Source organism: Trachurus japonicus, chromosome 12, assembly GCF_045865225.1.
Source record: "Trachurus japonicus isolate A0001 chromosome 12, Traja_1.0".
In the NCBI taxonomy this organism is placed as follows: Eukaryota; Metazoa; Chordata; class Actinopteri; order Carangiformes; family Carangidae; genus Trachurus; species Trachurus japonicus.
The window spans coordinates 5,362,257-5,382,990 of record NC_140918.1 but is presented as its reverse complement, the minus strand read 5'-3'; the positions used below and the strand labels follow the sequence as shown (position 1 = coordinate 5,382,990).

General features: G+C 43.3%; 1 protein-coding gene across 1 annotated transcript; it reads left to right on the top strand.

The window, feature by feature from the left end:
* The first annotated feature begins 1,490 nt into the window (after nucleotides 1-1,490).
* On the top strand, nucleotides 1,491-15,123 carry ugcg (UDP-glucose ceramide glucosyltransferase). The gene is made up of 10 exons (XM_085792695.1): nucleotides 1,491-1,954; nucleotides 3,749-3,893; nucleotides 5,087-5,189; nucleotides 5,317-5,418; nucleotides 6,091-6,203; nucleotides 10,048-10,226; nucleotides 10,321-10,407; nucleotides 11,809-11,916; nucleotides 12,034-12,112; nucleotides 13,522-15,123. Exons 1-10 carry the CDS (start codon nucleotides 1,857-1,859, stop codon nucleotides 13,690-13,692), a joined length of 1,185 nt encoding a protein of 394 aa, XP_085648821.1. The 5' UTR covers nucleotides 1,491-1,856; the 3' UTR covers nucleotides 13,693-15,123.
* Nucleotides 15,124-20,734: the final 5,611 nt, after the last annotated feature.

Sequence of the window (20,734 nt, the reverse complement as noted above, 5' to 3'; positions counted from 1 at the left end):
CTGTGTGTGCAGCCAAGGGATGCGCGTGAATGTGGTGACGTAGGGACGAGGGCGGGGACTGCTAACTCCATCGGCTGACAAGAAGTTAGCCAAAACCACCGGATCGCTTACTTCTGCTTTAACCTGCTGGACTGTTCCAGCTGCCGTCCCTGATAAACTGACCACAGACCAGCGGAGAAACTGGGTCAGTTCTCCTTCACCCTAAGTGACTCCCCTGTGTGGGTGGAGCTCACAGGTGTGAGTGTTGTTGGATCTTAATAAATCACAATAATCACATGTAGTTAATCATTGATATAGTTTATAACTTTATTTGCAATGGAACACATTTGGAGCCTGTTAAAGACTGAGTGATGTTTAAAGACCCATTATAATGTCTGAACTTTGATCTCAGTCACGATCTGTATCTGGTAGAAACATCATAAACTTGTTCATCACAGGTAAAATCATAATTAAAGGGCGTCGTTCAGCTCAGTTGGTTGAGAAAACACTATGCAGAGGCAGTGTGTCGAACCCTGGCTCAGGTGGCCCTTTGCTGCATGTTATTCCCTCTCTCTGCCTCCCAGTCTCTCTCTCAACTATACTATCAATCAAAGGCGAAAACCCCCCCAAAATATAAAAAAAATCTTAGTGAAAACAGTGTACAAATCAAAGAGAAGAGTTTATGCAAAGCAGTTTTATTTGTATAGCCGGTTTTTACAAACAGTTTGTCTCAAAGGTCTTTACACAAAATAACATCTTCTGCCCTTAAACCCTCACATTGTCTGAGGAAAAACTCCCAAGAAAACCCTTTAAACAGGGAAAAAGTTGGAGAAACGGGCAGACGTGCAATATATGTTGTATACAGAGAAGAAAACAGTTTACAACACGGAACATGGGAAAACATGGAAATGGTTAACTAACAGAAATGTGCACCTGCTATTCTTGAATAATGTAGTGTGCATTGAAGTCCAGTTAAGATAAGATAAGATAAGCCTTTATTATCATTGAACATTGAGATTGCTCCCACAGAGCCTCCCTGCACCACAAGACAAAAGGAGACAATATAAAATGTAAAAGCAGTGCAAGATAATAATAATTAAAAACATTTTTAAAATAGAGACATAAAGCAACAAAAAAATATGATTTTATTATTGTTGTTGCACCAGTTCAGCCGTTTGGGCAGATACAATGTCAAGGGACAACCTGGTTAAATAAAGTATAGACAGACAGACAGACAGACAGACAGACAGACAGACAGACAGACAGAGAGATAGATAGATAGATAGATAGATAGATAGATAGATAGATAGATAGATAGATAGATAGATAGATAGATAGATAGATAGATAGATAGATAGATAGATAGATAAATCGGCATTCTGCTCTTTGGTTAAACTTGACCGGAAGTCAGCCGTTCAAACAAACAGAAGGCTTTTATTTTGAAGTTGACAGGAAGTGGCGCCTTGCCGTTGCTGCCGTCTCGTGCCTGCCGTCGCTCCCTCCCTCCCGTCGGTCAGCTGACTGTCGGCCGGTCTGCTGACAGTCAACCCGCTGAAGCTCGCACCTTGACCCGGACGTCAGCATCAGCATCAGCACCGGGCCGAGTCTGGTCTTTGTTTTTTCCCTCCCCCGCAGCGGAGCCCCCTGACCGGGATCGGCTCCTGGTGCTTCCCGGCTGTCGGCAGCAGCGAGACCCTCCGAGGACCGTTGGGCTTCACAATTCCAGCCGACTTCGACGCTCTGAGAGTCGGTTACCTCTCTCTCTCCGCACCGAGGCCGGCCGGACCGCTGGACCCACTCTATCCCCGATTCTCTGTGACCACCAGCCGGCCCTCACCCCCCCCCCCCGGCGGCCGCCCCTCCCCCCGCGGACCACCATGGCCCTGCTGGACCTCGCCATGCAGGGACTGGCCGTGTTCGGCTTCATCCTGTTCTTCGTGCTGTGGCTCATGCACTGCATGTCCATCATCTATGTGTGAGTGAAGCTAACGGCTAAGCTAACGGCTAGGCTAACCGCTATCAGCGGAGCGGCGCGGCTAGGCTAACGGCTAGGATAACGGCTAATAGCAGCGCCCCCGCCTCCTCCTCCTCCACCTCCTCTTCCTCCTCCGTCTGTTTCTGTGCTAATTAAACTGTTTTTTCCCCCCCACCGCCGTCGAGGTTTAATGTGTTACACCGACTAACGGAGCTGCTCTGCCGGCCTCTCATGGAGCCGCTACAACCGTTAAACGTCCGTGTCAGAACCGGTTTGTCCGTTGGGGCGTTTTCCTGGTTAATTAACGTTAGCCGCTGTTAGCCGGATGAATCCGGACTTCGGCTGCGTGTAGTTCCTGGAAGCGGAATCAATGATCGATCGTTGTGATTGGTGTGAACGTTTCCCGGTGTGTTTCTGTCTGAATCAAGCTATGACTTATGATTTATTGACATTTTTCTTTTACTGCTGCTGGTTCAACTCGAGTCCGTCACGGTCCACTCATTATTAAAGCTCGTGGATTTCCTGCTTCCTGCGCTGATGACGTCAGGCCACACGGGCTCAGACGGGTCGGTTCTGCTGCTGTTGTTGTTGTTGTTGTTGTGACCCAAACGACCGGTTCTGTCACGGTGCTAATAACCCGTTAGTCCGATCACTGTGAACCAGTCGACCCGGGCTCAGGCTGATGTTGATGTTGATGATGATGATGATGATGATGATGGCGATGGCCGCGGTGTTTACATCTGAACAGGTGTTTTAGTCGGTGCGTGTTTATTTCCTGGCTCCGTGGGGGGTCCGGAGCTTCAGCTGCCGGGTTTGACGCGGTGCCGGGGCCGCAGTGTGACGGTTTGGTCTCGGTGTTGTGTCGATGAAGCAACAGGTTCCTGATCAGCTGCGTCAGATCTGACTCAAGCATCCAGGAAGAGTTTTGAAATTACATATATTCTCCCTGGCTCTGGTAACGACAGAAACCAGAAATTCACTCAGTTCCTGGAAGGAAATTGAAGTTGCGATTATGTAATTCTGTTTATATGTAAAAAGCTCCTCTCCAGGACTTTCCAGGGTGATGTAAACAGCTGCAGAGAGTTCAGAGTTAGTGGTGCGTTCAGGGTTTGTTGCCTCTGCTCTGTAGCACCGTTCACTCTCTCTGACCTGAGACCAGTACAGGTGTCATGTCTCCAGACTAACATTTTTTATTCAGAGCACAGTGAGCCCCCCTAACTTAAACGTTTAAGAGCACAGACAAGCAGAAACTGTAAATCTACTCGCAAAGATAATATTCACATTTCTTTTTCATTCATAATCTTCACACACACTGGCCTGTCACCACCTGTAATGACAGATTACCGATTGTTTGACTCGCCTCTTCCACATTTCACCAGTGTATATAAAAAAAACAACTGCAAACTTTACTGGTTGCACATGCGCAAGTAGATGAAAGGCCGTGACCTTTATTCTGAAAAACAACAGATCGGTCGAATTCATCTGATCGTCATCATCATTATTCATAACAGTCATCGTGGCTGTTTATCCAACATACTCATCAAAAGGCCACTAATGCATCATGGGAGATTCTTGGTGGACCTTTGTGCCTCTCGATCAAAGAGGAAAAGGTTTTGTTTGGACGGTGGTGAACCACATCTCCCATGATGCTTCAGTGGCCCTTTGATTTGTGCGTTGGACGAGTTGACAGACGACAGAAGAAGAAAACTGGTCCTAGTGTGTCAGATATTGGGGGGTTTAGCGTGTGTGTGTTCTTGATGATTCTGACCTTTGACCTTTGTCTCTGCCCTTCAGGCGTCTCCACCTCCACAAGAAAAGGTCGGAGGTCAAACAGTCCTTTGTGCAGTTGGCAGGAGTTTCTCTGCTGAAGCCTCTGAAGGGCGTCGACCCAAACCTGATCTCCAACCTGGAGACCTTCTTCACGCTGGATTACCCCAAGGTGACCACTCCCCCTCCGGCTAATTACCCCTCACTGCCCGTTAGGGCTGGGGTTAAAAAAAAATCGATTTTTACAATTCATGTTGATCTTCATTTGAAAGATCCTATATCGATTCATAAAATCCTTAGATCATCAATCTTTTTATTTCTGTTTTAAAGAGGAACTTTGTAAGTCTGGCTGCTTTTCTGCTCTTTTGCTAACCCTCCTCTCGGCCATGTGCATTTGTTTACAACAAAGCTGGCTAGAAATCAATCAATAAAGCTGTTAATAACGTTACATATCTTATACGATGTTGCCACGTGTATATTTATGTAGTCTTAACTGATTTAACCACCACAATTAGTCCAAAGCTGTTTAATTAAAGCAGAAGTAAGTGATATATTTGTGTTAATATAAGTCTTAAATAGTTATATCTTCCGACAGCAATCACTTACATAGAGTGTTTGGTCTGAAACACGGGTCTGTCAGTCCCTCTGCTCTGCTCTGAGCCGAGGAGAAAACATTTCTCGTATCCTACAGTTTTTATCCAATGAGGAGAGAGAACGGCATGCAGGGCTGTGTGTGCAGCCAAGGAACGCCGTGAATGTGGCGACGTAGGGACGAGGACTGTTATGGTGCATTCAAGGAAACTCGTATTTTTCCGACCGTGAAGTCGTACCAGTTCGATCTGGTACGAGTTCACCGGTCGGAAGTTACGAGTGGCCGTTATAGTGACTTTCACCGGTAAAACAGGTCGGAAAAACACGAGTGGGTTGCCTGGAACGCTACAAAGTCGTAAGTTGTGACTTGAAGCTGTAATTTACGATTTCAAAAGCCTGCCTGGAACGCAGCATTAGCGAAAACAACCGGACCACTTACTTCTGCTTTAAGGTAAAAATGTAGCAAAATTAAGCTACAAATTCTGCATAGTTCCTCTTTAAATTCCTGTAGTCCTGTATAATTAATATTTTCAATAATGCACCAGGTTAGACAGTTCCATCTTTGTACAATTTGCAGCACTAGTTCTGCGAAAATCCCTTTTTACAACCGAGCAAAATTGGTGTTAAAACTGAAATAGCTCAAAATGAATCAATATTGAATTGAATTGGATCGAATCGGGACCTTGTGAATCGGATTCGAGTCAGTTCAGTATCGATAGTCAGCCCTACTGTCCATCCTTTGCAGGTTGTGTAACTGAAGTGTTTGTGTTGCAGTACGAGATCCTGCTGTGCGTTCAGGATCAGGACGATCCAGCCGTCGACGTCTGTAAAAAGTTGCTGGGCAAATATCCGAACGTCGACGCTCGACTCTTCATCGGTGAGGAAGCGGCTGTGATGATGAACTGTGATGATGAACTGCAGCTCACTGGGCTCGACACCAGTTCTCCTCCTGCTCGCTGTCCACTAGCAGCTAACGTTAGCGTGTGTTTCTCTCCGGTTCTCAGGGGGGAAGAAAGTCGGAATCAACCCCAAGATCAACAACCTGATGCCGGGCTACGAAGGAGCCAAGTACGGCCTGGTGTGGATCTGTGACAGCGGCATCAGAGGTTAGTGCCACCTCTAATTTAGTTAGTGACAGTCCACTGTGATTTGGGATAAAACTAACCTTTTTTTTTTTTTTTTTTTACTTTATTGCAAACAAATGAATGTACAAACCAGTAAGGCACTTGTGCAAAAAAATTCAACAAGACCTCATATTGAAGAGATGAAACCTTGATTAAAAAATAAATACATACTATACAAACAGACATCAAATAAACAGACAAAAAAAGTAGTAGTACATACACTAGTAGTAGTGAATAAATTAGAATTAGTTGATAGAGCGAAAGGGTCCGTAGTGTCTGTTTTCTAGATAGTTGAGACAAAGTGCTTCTGTAAGGTTTAGCAGTACCTTGACATGTTTCAACGGGTACTTCCGTCTTCCTCAGAAGTGTCACCTGGGGTTGGTGTGACGTGTCTTTTTAAGGAAGACGGAAGTACCCATTGAAACATGTTAAAGTACTGCTAAACCTGATAGAAGAACTTTGTCTCAACTCGAATTACTGTTACACTTCATTAGTCGGATCATTTTTGATCAAATGTAAATCTATGAAGTAGACTTAATAGATTTTAGGGACTTGATATAAAGTTGCAATTCATTTAAGAAGTGTGTGAAGACGTGTGGGGTCTTTAGAGATTTCATTGACAAAGCTAACTGTGTGTGTGTGTTTGTGTGGCAGTGAAACCCGACACCCTGACAGATTTGACCAATCAGATGACAGAGAAGGTGGGATTGGTTCACGGGTTGCCGTATGTTGCCGACCGCCAAGGCTTCGCCGCCACACTGGAGCAGGTAAGGCCAACAAGCTAACAGTGTGCTCATAATGTTGAAAAGATGTAGGGACCAAATTCTATTTTTTAGTAAAGTTTTTTGTTAGTTTGTTTGTTTATTATGTAACAACATACAGGATCCAAGACAATGTGAGGGAGTAATGCCGAAAAAACCCTCCACTTTATTTATTTATTTCATTCATTGAAAAAAGAAAATGAAACAGTTCAATACAAAAAAATAATAATAATGCAACTCTTGAATAAAAGGGGGCAGAAAGAAGCAAATGTATGTTGTCTACCCCTTTTATCAAGATATCCTTTCACAAATTAGATAATATATGTGTCAAAGCATAAAAGATCATTCATAATAATTGCTAACGTCATGGTGTTTATGAATGCAAGTTAGCAGGATCATGTGAAGCTGGTATAACCAATATACGGAAGCGTATTCCGTTCCCTTTTTTTTTGAAAAAAAAGGTCCCTTTTTTTCTGTTTGAGTAATTTCCTTTTTGTCTTAACGTTATTTCAAAATCGTGGAGAAGCTTCCACCTGCAAGTAACGTGAGGACTGTCACTGATTTCAAAATAAAGGTGTTACATCAGACTGCTCTGGTACGTTTGACACTCTCAGAAGTCTCCTCTCAATGTAAATCTGAATTTACAGGGAACATGATGGAAATAAGAAATATTAGTCGGCTTTTCGTTTGAAGTTCACCTCGCAAACTATGCAATTGAATCTGTTTTGGAAGGTCACCTTTATTTTGAAATCAGTCCTACTCGTTACACGCTCCTAGTACAAAACAATGCTGGGGACAGCATTCCAAACATGTGACCACCAGCCAGCATTCCAAATTGGGAAAACTAACAAACGAAACACTCCTTCTATTCTATTCTATTCTATTCTGTATTCTGTTACTCAGAGATGTTCACAAGTCTTTTTTTGCAAGTCCAAGTCAAGTCTCAAGTCTTTGTGGGGTGAGACTTCATCAAGTCTCAAGTCTTTGGTCAGGAGTCCAAGTCATGTCTCAAGTCTCCAAAAAATAAAAGTCTCCTCTCTCTTCTGGTTGTAATGACCCTTCTGCTATCCAGTCTACTAAGAATAGGCTACTGCACAGTTAAATCTAAGAAATTCAAAGCATTTACTGTATTATTATCACTCCTTTATTAGCAAACAGTACCTACTGATTACTTGTTTATGATCACTTTAAATAGGTTATTGCAATGCAATATGAAGACACAATGAACACACAATGAAAGCTTTCCTTTAAAGAAAAACTGTATTCTGAGTCAAGAAAGAATCAAGGCTGCTCTGCCTCTCTGCATGTGTCTGACAGAAGAGCTGCTGTTATTTATTTTTTTAATTAGCTCAGTCAACTCATGGGGGCGTGTCGACCCGTGCAGACTTCCATACGGGCCTTCAGTCATATTTTGCAGCAAAAAAACAACAACAACAACTTATCCTACAGTAGCCTGATATGTGCCAGACTAACTATGCAGCAGCTAGTCCCCGTGAAGGAAGGCCAGACAACAAACGTTGTGCCTCACCTGTACGGACGGTGTGGCTATAGGCTATTAAAAAAAAAAAAAAAAGCCGATTCACAGTCACCTGTCGCAGCTGACTGAGCTGTCAGAGGAGCTCTGCTGTCCCTCTCCCTTGTGTTTGGCTGCACCCTGGCACGAGCCAAAAATAATAATAATGATTGTTCACGAGTCTCAAAACACGAGTCCAAGTCAAGTCTGAAGTCTCTGTGTGTGCAACTCGAGTTTGAGTCGCAAACTGAGTCCTCATCTCTGGTCCATAGCTCCGTGAGCGCGAGAGAGATAGGCACGCACGCACACACACACACACACAGCTGCGGGGCAAAAGCGCTGTCAACCGGCGCGGAGAAATGCACGTCTGGTGTGAAAGGGAGGCTCCGGCTCGGTGCGCGGCGCTTTGCAGCGCTTCCGCGGTGTCCTGTTTTCTACAGCGGGGTTGTCGGGGGAGCGACTTCATTGCGACACAACAACAACAACACGGGATAAGCGGGACAAACATCTACCGGCCCCCGTGGCGTGTAGCCCTCCAAATTTAAGTCGCCAGGGGAATATTTTAGTCGCATTTGGCGAGTGGCGACCGTTAGTTTACAGCCCTGATCGTACCGGTTAAATGTTACTTGAAGATGTGAGGTTCTTGCAGGATTTTGAAATCTGGTTAACTCCGAAAAAAATTACTTCGAAAAACAGAAAAGAATAGTCTTTTTTTTCTACTGAATGCAATACGCTTCCGTACAAATATATCTAATACTTATTGTAGTGCCCTTCTTGTACCAATAAGATGGGCACGGTGGCTGGTCTTCGGTGTTCGGACGCGTGCGTGTGCGGTAAAGCAATGAGTGCCCAAAACGAGGTTACACTAGTAAAAACAACATTTATTATGACAAATACCTCGTTCGTAGTGGCAGTCAGGACACAAAAGCGACACATCAAACACGGTCAAAAACTGTGTGCCTTGGACCAGCAACACCTGGCACTGATTGCCCTGGGTTTAAATCACCCCCGCGACCCGGAAGTGCGTGACGCCACTTCCGGTGTCAACGGAGGTTATCACAATAAAACCGCCACATAAAGAACAACAAAATAAAGGCTAAAATGGCTCCTACATACCGGCCCCTAAATTGCTTCTGCAGGAGACAGAACAATTTCAAATACACACAGACATAGGAGCCATAAATCAGTCAATACATTTCAGTCAGTAGTGTGGTGGTGACCGGCAGCCCCAATGGCTCCGGTGACGGCCGGCGGCTCCGCTGACGATGACCCGTGGCCCCAATAGCCACGGTGATGACAGGCAGCTCCGACGACGATGACCCGCGGCCCCTATAGCCACGGTGACGGCCGGCAGCTCCGGCGACGATGACCCGTGGCCCCTATAGCCACGGTACCGGCCGGCAACTCCAACCGCTCCCCTCCGCCGCCGCTCCGCTGTCGACCTACAGCCCCACCTGCTCCATGCCGCAGCAGCTGTTTCCGCCGCGTAGCTCAGCCGCTCCACCCCGATGACGACCCGCAGCCCCTCTGGCTCCGATCCGCACCGGTGTAACCCGCAGCTCCGCTCCGCAGCTCCTCCACACCAACCGCTCCGCGCCGTCAGCGACCCACAGCTCGGCAGCCGATCCATTCGCCCCACCGCAGCCCCTATGGCTTTGGTGAGTGCCAGCAGTTCGGACCGCTCCGCTGTAGCAACAGCCCCAATGGCCCCGGTGACGGCAGCGAGCACAGTGCTGGCGTGGCGTGGCTCCTCAAGCCCACTCCGCTCGGCATGAATGGCCACACAAAGTCCGAAAAAAAGGCAAGTTTTTGACTAATGTAGTGCCCTTCTTGTACCAATAAGATGGGCACGGTGGCTGGTCTTCGGTGTTCGGACGCGTGCGTGTGCGGTAAAGCAATGAGTGCCCAAAACGAGGTTACACTAGTAAAAACAACATTTATTATGACAAATACCTCGTTCGTAGTGGCAGTCAGGACACAAAAGCGACACATCAAACACGGTCAAAAACTGTGTGCCTTGGACCAGCAACACCTGGCACTGATTGCCCTGGGTTTAAATCACCCCCGCGACCCGGAAGTGCGTGACGCCACTTCCGGTGTCAACGGAGGTTATCACAATAAAACCGCCACATAAAGAACAACAAAATAAAGGCTAAAATGGCTCCTACACTTATTTATATTCTTTAACTCAGGTTTTTTGATAATATCTGTCTGTGCTAATGTTTCTTTTTCTGCTATCGTTATATATTTGCTAATACGCTAAATCCACTCCTAGCTTCTCCTTCTTCTCAGCTAACGGATGCTAACAGATGCTAACAGATGCTAACCTGTCTGCAGGTTTACTTTGGGACGTCCCACCCGCGCTCCTACATCTCGGCCAACGTGACGGGGATAAAGTGCGTGACGGGGATGTCGTGTCTGATGAGGAAGGACGTGCTGGACCAGGCCGGGGGATTGGTCGCCTTCGCTCAGTACATCGCCGAAGATTATTTCATGGCTAAAGCGATCGCTGACAGGTTAGCGTGTTAGCATTAGCAACACCTGAGAGATGTGATGTGATGAGTTCAGCTGACGTTGATCAACTCCCTGTCTGTCCGTCTGTCTCCTCAGGGGATGGAAGTTCTCCATGGCGACACAGGTGGCGCTGCAGAACTCTGGCTCCTTCTCCATTGGCCAGTTTCAGTCCCGCATGATCAGGTGACGTCACAGCTCCTCCTCTGATTGGCTGCCGATGTTTAACCCTCCTGTTGTCCTTGTGGGTCAATCTGTTCTCTTCCTTCATCCTTCCTTTCTCCCTTCCTTCTTTCCACAATCCTTATTCCCTTCTTTCCTTCCTTCCTTCCTTCCTTCCTTCCTTCCTTCCTTCCTCCCTTTTGTCCTTACTTCCTTTCACTTTTGATCCAATTGACCTGATCTGTTCCCTCCCTCCATCTTTCTTTCCTTCCTTTTTCTCTTCCTTCTTTCCACAATCCTTATTCTCTTCCTTCCTTCCTTTCCTTTGTCCTTACTTTCTTCCTCTTTTGATCCAATTGACCTGATCTATTCCCTCCCTTCTTTCCCTTCTTCCTTCCTTCTTCTTCCTTACTTGAACGAATCTGTTCCCTCCCTCCATCTTTCTTTCCTTCTTTCCATAATCATATAGAGAGCCTAAGCGGAAGCAGGAAGTAACGGCGCCATGGGACCTCAACTCTGAAAAACTCGCCATTCAAATGAATGAGACTGAAATTTTTATTTCGTGATCCGATTGAATTGCGCCATGAGAAAAAAATATGTCCTCTACCTGTTTAAAACATCACGTTTCATGAAGAGAAATCAGCCGTTCATCGTAAAACGGCAACAGAAGAATGTATTTTGTGTAAAGACTGCTCTACGGACTACAGATCTGTGTCCCACAGAAAATACGTCACCAACTGACACGGGAAAGGGCAGCATTTGGTCGCCATGGTGACGTCACCTACGCGACTTGTAGTCTTTCTGCTTACAGATTCTTCTGAATTTTATTCTACAATAGCTTTACAACAGACGGCTGATTTCTCGGGATGAAACGTGATGTTTTAAACAGGTAGAGGACATATTTTTTTCTCATGGCACAATTCAAACGGATCACGAAATAAAATTTTCAGTCCCGTTCATTTGAATGGCGAGTTTTTCAGAGTTGAGGTCCCATGGTGACGTTACTTCCTGCTTACGCTTAGGCTCTCTATATCCCTTCCTTCCTTCCTTCCTTCCTTCCTTCCTTCCTTCCTTCCTTCCTTCCTTCCTTCCTTCCTTCCCTTTGTCCTTACTTCTTCCTTCCTTTTTGGCCCAATTAACCCAATCTGTTCCCTCCCATCTTTCCCTTTGTCCTTCCTTCCATCCTTCCTTCCTTCCTTGACCCAGGAGGACAACAGGAGGGTTAAAGAGGAACTATGCAGGATTTTGATGAAAACAAACGCACATGGAGGAGAGGAGGGTTAGCAACACAGAGGAAGAGAGACCAGACTTGCTTAGTTCCTCTTTAAATTACCTGTTTATATCAAACGGGAACGGTCTAACGGCTGCTTATCAATGGTCCTGATTGATTATTGATAAGCTGATTGAAGTCGTTGATGTTCTCAGGTGGACGAAGCTGAGGATCAACATGCTGCCCGCCACCGTGTTGGAGCCCGTCTCCGAGTGTTTCCTGGCGTCTCTCATCATCGGCTGGGCCGCTCATCACGTGTTCAGGTACGCAGACAGCCAATCAGAGAGCAGCACCGTCCACAGGTCATGTGACTCCACAGGAAGCAGTGAATAAACCGCCTGTGTGTGTGTGTGTGTGTGTGTGTGTGTGTGTGTGTGCAGGTGGGACATGATGGTCTTCTTCATGTGTCACTGTCTGGCCTGGTTCATCTGTGACTACGTGCAGCTGACAGGAGTCCAGGTTTGTGTTTGAGACTTTTACTTTGAAATTTCTGACAGGAAACTGTCACATCACCTGAACTTGATTCATTGTAATTGTGATATTATAAACGATATAATATTATACAGCTCTGTAAAAAAAAATTAAGAGACCACTCCCAAAACGATCAGTTTCTCTGGTTTTACTATTTATAGGTATGTGTTTGAGTAAAATTAAATACAAATTTTTTTGTTTTATTCTATCAACTACTGACAACATTTCTCCTAAAATTGAAATAAAAATATTGTAATTTAGAGCTTTTATTAGCTGAAAATGACTAAACCAGTCTAAATAACAAAAAAATATCAAGTCTTTTCAGACCTTAAAGGTTGACTATGTAGAATTACAAGAAAAACAACAGAAAAAGAATTCCAGCAGTCGATTGCCAGACCGTTGCTAGGTAAAACGGGCCGTTGCTAGGGACTCCGCTCTGATCAGAGGACAGCAGAGGAGGAGAGCTAAGCAGGATATTTACCTTATGTTTCATTTTTACCGTCATTAACAGCATAAGCCTCCGCTGTCACTGCTCTCGTCAAGTTGAAAAAAAAAAAAAAAGGAGCTCCGTGGCACCGAAAGTCCGCGACGATAAACGTGTTTATGACAGATAAGACTACACAAATACACCCATCCAAACAAGTATATGATAATCCATTCATCCACCGATTGATTATTAAAAGGCTTGGTTGGAAACAAACGCATCCGACCGGGAGGAGGCAGGAAAACAGCGGAGAACTGAGCCACATGTCGGCTACAGGCAGGTACGAATGTAAACAGAACGTTGACAGAAAGTCATTGTCGAGCCCGTCAAAAAAATTAAAAATAATAATTCAGACTAAAAAATTTTTTTTTACGGAAAAGCAATACTTTCATTCTGTACCCCTCTAAAGGCCCCATGGATGTATTATTTTTTTAAAAATATAGCTTTTAATAAATATTCTACATATTCAACCTTTAATGCAAAGAAAACATATTCATATTTATTCCTAAACAACACAGCAAGAATATTTTAACTCAGGAAGAGTTTATAAATTCGTTTTTGTGGGATAATGTCAATGTTTAATCCCAGCAGTGGTTTTTATAATCTAAAGTAGTTAACACAATTGTCACAATTTTGTTTTGCTCTGTATGAGTGTAATGGTACTGAAATGACTTTGTATGTTTCTCCCTGATAAAAAGAAAAGAAAAGAAATGAATGACTGTCATACATGTAGAGATGCTTTTAAGAAACATTTGTGAAAGTGGTCTCTTATTTTTTTCCAGAGCTGTAGATTCATCAACAGTTTTACGAAAGCTTCCTGAAAAATGTGAATTAAAATGTAACCCGTCGTAAAACTTGAGGAGCTGAGCCGTGATTGGCTGTTTGGCTGATGTGTGTGACATCATCACTGCAGGGCGGCCCTCTGTGCTTCTCCAAGCTGGACTTCGCCGTGGCGTGGTTCATCAGGGAGTCGATGGCCGTGCAGATCTTCCTGTCGGCTCTGTGGGACCCGACCATCAGCTGGAGAACCGGCCGCTACCGGCTGCGCTGTGGCGGCACCGCAGAGGAGATCCTGGACGTCTAGTTACCACGACAACGGGTCGCACCTTCATCCTCCTCCTCCTCATCTTCTCCTCCATCATAGAAGGGGGTGGTGAGGGGGGAGAAAGAGACTGATGTTTATTTGTTTTTTTTGTTTTTTTATGAGAAAAACTGAAGAGAGAGAGCGAGTGTGTGTGTGTGTGTGTGTGTGTGTCTGTGTGTGTGTGTTTTTAACTATTTATGTTCCTTTTGGTGCTAAAACTAAATGATGCCAGAACAAGCCAATGAGAGCGCAGCAACAAAAGACAAAAAAAAAAGAATAAAAAAAAATAGGAAGTGATGCGTTTGATTGATCTTTGATTGGAAGCGAAGAACGGAGGAAGAAAAGGAGCCAATGGGGAGAGAGAGAGAAGGAGTTTAAACGCTCTCTCCTGATTGGCTGATTCTGTTTTTTCCAGAAGCAGATGGAACAAAATATACTGAAGGCTTTTATTGTGAAAATCATATGTTGTTTCCAAGGTGAAATCTTCAGCAAGTTTAACTTCTTATGCGTTACCATGACAATGAGTTCAGTTTATGGAGTTTTTCAATTTCTTTAGTTGTTAACGAACTCGTTAACAATGTTCACTGAAGATTTAAAGGAGACGTCGTTGGTCCATTAACGGAGAGAAACTGGTAACGTAGCTTCACAATAAAACTACGTTACTCCCACGTAATTATTTTCTAATCGTGAACTCCAGGAAGTTCATAGAAAAAAAACACAAGGTTGTTTTTGACTCATTAAAACTGCTAGTGAAACAAAAACCACGTCAACAGTTGTAATCAGGTCAGTGTCTCATTAAATATTACAGTCAAGACGTTTGAGTAGAATTAATATTAAAGAGCCGTCTGTTTCTTCAGTGAATGAAACGTTAAAATGAGATCACAGATCGGATGTGATTCTGTGTTTTTTATTTATTTCTCCTATTGTTTTCCCTGGGTGGGCAGGAAAATAAAGAGGAGGTAACCGCAACGCAGCACGGGATGAGTTCCAGTATTCTGTTGTTATGTGACGTTTCACGGTCGCGACATTTCACGGAGAAAAAAAACAAAAAACATCGGACCAAAAGAAAAACATGTTTGTTAAAAAAAACAAAAAGAAGAAAAAAAAAAGAAAAAATTCACATTTCTGAACTTTCTGTTTGTTTTTCAGTCCAACACTGTGTGTATATGTGTGTGTGTGCGTGCGTGCGTGTGTGTGTGCACGTGGACGATCACAGGTGTTTTCTAAAGCCGCGTTACTTCACTGTTAGCCATTAGCGTAGCCACAGGTGGTTTGGTTGATGACCTCAGAGTCGGACGAGCCCCTGACGCCGTCGTCCAATAGGATCAGCAGATTTGTTTGTTGTCGTTTTTTTTTTGTAAATGAAGGGTTTCTGCTGAGGATTGTGTCACCAACGCAGGAACAATAAAGTTTTATCCTTTCAAACGTGAACTTTTAATTTGTAGGAGTTTGTTTGTTTGCTTGTTGAATGTGATGATTGGCTGAGATGTTTGTGTCCTGCTCTGTGATTGGCCGAGGAGGACAAACGGCAAGTGGTTGTCAGATTGTTTATTTATTCAGTGATTCATGCTACAACTTCCTGTCACACTTTCAAAATAAAAAAAACAACAGTTTTCTTTTCGTTTATGAATCGAGCACGGATCAATAACCCCACCATCATCATCATCACCTTCATCATGCACTGGTTCATTATTAAAAATATTTGATATAATAATAATAATAATAATAACAATAACAATCGTCCCACCTGCTCCCACAATGCACCACGAGTCGTTACATTCATTTACATGAGAGAGAGAAAAACAGAGGGAACATTCAGGCGCCAAAACACCTGGAAACAGCGACTCAACAGGTGACGATGGGACGATGACGTTGAACATGGTTCACATGACGACACTCTGAAGATCACGTGACGTAAACAACGAAAAACATTCAAATGTTTCAACTGTTTGTCAGCAGGTTCGAGTCCTGAAGTTGATTAAAGATGGAGCTCTGCACTCGTTTAAAGATTCATTATTGATTAACTGATTGAATAATTGAGCGACTGACGTATCCACAAGGAGCATCCATAAAAAAAATTTAAAAAAAGAGTAGATGGCTAATGAAGTGGGCGGGGCTGTAAATGGGCGTGGTCAGGTGTGAACTGATGCAACGAGTATCAATTTAGAAATACTTAAAGGGATAGTTCAACATTTTGGCAAATTGGCCCATTGCCATAATCCCTATAGTCATAGCAGTAGGTTCGTTACCTTTATTTGTTGGTGCAAGCTATTTTTAGAACGGCGGAGCAGAGCCGCGAGCTGCTCAAAGCTACGTTACGGTGGCAAAGGGAATTTCTTGGTTTCCCTCATCAAACTCATCAAATACACAATCCAACAACTCCACAACGCTCTGGTGGACAAGTTTTTCATCAAGCAGTCTCTGAATTTACCTCTAAAACAACTCTGTCTGGTAACGTTCTGTTATTATCTCATAGCGTGGTGAATGTGCAGGTCACAACTTGTCCACCAGAGTGTTTTGGAGTTGTTGGATTGTGTATTTGATGAGTTTGATGAGGGAAACCAAGAAATTCCCTTTGCCTCCGTAACGTAGCTTTGAGCAGCTCGCGGCTCTGCTCCGCCGTTCTAAAAATAGCTTGCACCAACAAATAAAGGTAACGAACCTACTGCTATGACTATAGGGATTATGGCAATGGGCCAATTTGCCAAAATGTTTAACTACCCCTTTAAGAGCCGTTTAACCAGGAACTGATGTCACAATGACAAAATGAATTGGTCCAATCCAAATAAAAGTAAAAACTTTGGCTTGGTTTGACAAGATCTCAAATGTTTTCATGAAGTTTCCAAAAGAAAAATTACGTTCTTTACCAAAACACTTTTTACGACACATTAGCAAGCAAACAAGGCCAAAAAAAAAGGAGTTACATTTCTGAACTAATTCGTTAAATAGCAAAACTATCAAAACACCTAATTTTGAACCCAATCAGAAAGGTCAGAGGTCAGAAGGCAAACAGGAAATCTGCAACTTCCTGTTTTTTCCTGGCTTTTTTTTCCTGTTTAAAAAAAAAAAAATCAACAACAAAGTCCAATCCCAACAAAACGAAACAACAAAAACAAAAAACAAGATGAATCAGAATTAAATATATTTTAATAGAAAAAAAAGAAGGTGGAACGTTTGAGGATCAACCGATTACAACTCAGTCTGACACACACACACACACACACACACACATATAAATAGACACTCAGGTACGACAGATGGGTGGGACTTGAAGCATTACCTATGTCATGTTGTACAGTATAAATACATTCATGATTAAAAAACCCTCCCAAAATATAAACCGACAATAAAACAACACAAAATATTCTCAACTAAAAAAATTCTACAAAACGAAGAACAAACGACCAGAAACCAGCGGAATAATTCAGAAAAATAAGGCACAGAAGAAGGTTCGTCAAGATCGCAGCTAAACGCCAACATCATCATCGTAACAACGCGATACGAATCATTTCAATCAGACGGCGGCAGCGAGGTGCCGGGGGAAAAGGCACGTCACTGAAAAATAAACAATTAAGGTGGAAGTTTCGTAAAAGTCACCAAAATAAAAGTCTAAGAGTAAAAAATTAAAGTTCGATTGTGATGATGATTAAAAACAAAAAGATAAATTATGTCGTTTCGTCAAAGTTACAGTGAAAACTAAATAAATAACTTAACAGCTACGAGACCGGATGTTGCATCATGCAAAAGATGAAATGGAAAAATTTCCTTTGTTTTGGGATTTTTAAGAAAAGGCAGGTTTTATTTTGAAAATTCTCTTTTCAGCTTTAAAAAGAAAATTTTTCCTGATTTCTTTTCTGCATCACATTAATTTAACATTGAAAAGACAAGAAAAAAAAAAACAGTTCAACTCACATTAGCTCCTTTGTTGGACCTCACTACCCACAATGCATTGCTACTCAGTTCGCAGTCTTAGGAATGTGCTCTGTAACCATGGCGACGACCCCCCTCTTCGTTTTTTTTTTCTTTTTCCGACACCGTCCGTCATCGTGATGTCAGAGTGTAGGCACAGCGCGTCGGTGTGTGTCGGCGGCGGGGTCTCTCCTCATTGGTCCGTAGTTTTCTCCACCACCGCGAGGGCCAATCAGAATCCCTGACGTCTGATTGGTCGGTCAGTCAGCTTCCAAAGGTTTTCAAAGTGATGGAGTTGGAGGGAAAAATGGGCAAAAAAAGGGTCCAAGAGGAGGAGGAAGTGACATCAGGGCGCCACTGTGGTGGTGGTGGGTACGGCCGTCAGTCCTCCAGCTACTCAACCTGGAGCTTTAAAGGGATAGTTCGACTTTTTTTGAAGTGAGGTTGTATGACCCTCAAGTGGCCGCTAAGTCTAATATCTGCAGTAGCAAGATCTCTGCCCTCGCCACTGAGAAACACAGACGCATCACGCTGCATTAAGACACAATGAGAGACAATTAATCAGCGTATTTTCACACCAGTTCAAGAGTGAGATAGAAAGTGAAAAAGTGGAACTAACCGACTCACTCAGTATCCGACTCTGCGGAGGAATACTGAGTGAGTTGGTTAGTTCCAGATAAAACATACTTTGAAAAAAAAAACATATTTGGGACCAGTGTTTCTCAGTGGCGGAGAGCAGAGACCTTTCTACTGCAGATATTACACTTTGTGGCCATCTATTTTTTTACTATCTAATTTGTGAATTAATTCTTTGTAACAATATGGGGTAGACAATATAAGTTCGCTTCTTTCTGCCCCCTTTCATTCAAGAGTTACAGTATTGTCATTGTTTTTATTTTATTTTTTGTTTTTTATGCTCGATAAATGAATGAAATAATTTAAAAAAACCAACTAAACTAAACTTCAACAAAAAAAGAAAACAAACTATCCCTTTAACCTGCAGTTATCGTCGTCTTGAATGCTGCTGCAGCTAAACTCGAGCTGTTGTAATAAAAGGTTGTGGCTAACAGGCTGAGAGCTGGGAGCTGACCCGCTTCGTAATCGTGTGTGGTGGGCGGACGGGGAAGGGGATGGAGGGGAGTGGGGAGGTCGAAGGTCGAAGGTCAGATGGTGGACTTGGAGAAGGAGACCCGCAGGTGCTGGTTGTGGTCCAGCTGGTGGTCGTGCAGGTGGATCAGAGCCTCGATGGCCTCCTCCACCGACGCCAGCTGCATCAGAGCCATCTTCCTGTCCTTCCTGTGACGTCAGAGGAAATTACATCATCATCATCACTCACTCAGTCACACAAGTCAGCGGCGCCGGGGTCGTGTTTCCTCCTACAAACCCTCGACTACATCACCGACTACAATTCAATTTACTCTGATTTTTAAACAACTCTGAGATTTATCAGTTCCTCAAACAAGATCAACAACAATTAATGATTAGCAGCAATTAATCTCTTTTCCTGTGTGTTTTATTCTTCAGTTTCATTTATCTATGTCGTGTTTTCTTTGTCTTTTTGCCTTGACTAATTCCTTTAAATTTCCTTTTGAAGGAATAGTTCACCAAAAAAATGAAATTCAGTCATTAGTGACTCACTCCTCATGCTGATGAATACTAGTTTTAGTAGTAGTTTTTTATTCCTCAAAGTGCATCTGGAGACCCGGGAGGCCGGTTCGTAGTCCAACGAAAACTTTATATGAGAGTCAATAGCACCCAACACACAACGTCCATAAAACTACACAACATTTTTACAGCCTAACCAGTCCTGCTTTGCCCCAGGCAAATTCAATACAGGACTGTTTATGCTGTAAAAATGTCCTAAATGACGTCATTTCCAGTAAAATCTGGATTATCTCCCTTCAGGACACTTAGATTGCAGTGGACGAGCAGTGTGGAGGAATATTACATGGTTTTTGGTTAGTTTTATGGAGGTTTTAGTGTCGGGCCCTATTGACTCTCATATAAAGTTTTCGTTGGAGAACTATTTTTGGTGAACTATTTCTTTAACTCTTTTTAACTCAGTCTGATTCCTGGGGGACTCTGCACAAAAATTCCTACTGTACCCAGCTTGTCTGTGCACAAAATGGCGAATCAATCATTCATCAATAGGTTAATTTATCGCGTTGTTGTTACTCACAGGGTTCCTACACATTTGAAATTTCCAAATTCCATACTTTTTCCAGACCCTAATTTCCAGACTTCTCGGTAAAAAAAAAAAATCAAATAATTTGTGATATTTAAAGCAGATATCAGTGGAATGTTTTTGTTAATATAAGTCCTAAATAGTCCTATTTTCCGTCAGCAATCACTTACATGAAGTATTTCAGCCTAAACACGAGTCTCTCCGTCACTCTGCTCTGCTGTAACCCGAGGAGAAAATTTTCCTTGTGGGATACAAGTGTTATCCAATGAGGGGAGAGAACGGCATGAAGGGCTGTGTGTGCAGCCAAGGGATGCGCGTGAATGTGGTGACGTAGCACGAGGACCAATTGATGCCTGACAAGGGCGGGGGCTGCTAACTCATGGTGCGTTCAAGGAAACTCGTACTTTGTGTTTTTCCTTCCTGTGAAGTCATACCAGTTCGATCTGGTACGAGTTCACGGGTCGGAAGTTACGAGTGGCCGTTATAGGGAACTTTCACAGACAACAGGACGGTAAAAACACGAGCTACGGGTTACCTGGAACGCTACCAAGTCGTAGTTGTGACTTGAAGCTGTAACTTACGGTTTCAAAAGCCTGCCTTGAACACAGCATTAGCCGAAACGGCCGTGCCACTGATATCTGCTTTAAGTAAATAGACGTGCATAATGTTAAAAAAAAGCATGCAATTTATCATTTGTTTTCATTATTCTGAATGGGCAAGCCATTATGCAACCAAATAATCTCCAGGAGATTGTAGCTACAGTAGATACAATAGTACATACACAATAATTAACCCAAATAACTTCAGATAAGACCAAACCAAGATAAGATAAATAAAATAAATATATTTCCATACAATAGTTTCCATTTTCCATACTTTTAAAGACCTGGAAATGTATAAAATCAAATTCCATACTTTTCCATACTTTCCATACTTGCGTAGGAACCC

What these genes read in the sequence shown, in the direction of transcription:
- ugcg (XM_085792695.1), top strand. Translation starts at nt 1,857, where the DNA reads ATGGCCCTGCTGGACCTCGCCATGCAGGGACTGGCCGTGTTCGGCTTC. An exon ending in CGACGCTCGACTCTTCATCG is followed by an intron (nt 5,190 to 5,316) that starts GTGAGGAAGCGG and finishes TCCGGTTCTCAG; the next exon opens with GGGGGAAGAAAGTCGGAATC. An exon ending in TGCAGCTGACAGGAGTCCAG is followed by an intron (nt 12,113 to 13,521) that starts GTTTGTGTTTGA and finishes TCATCACTGCAG; the next exon opens with GGCGGCCCTCTGTGCTTCTC.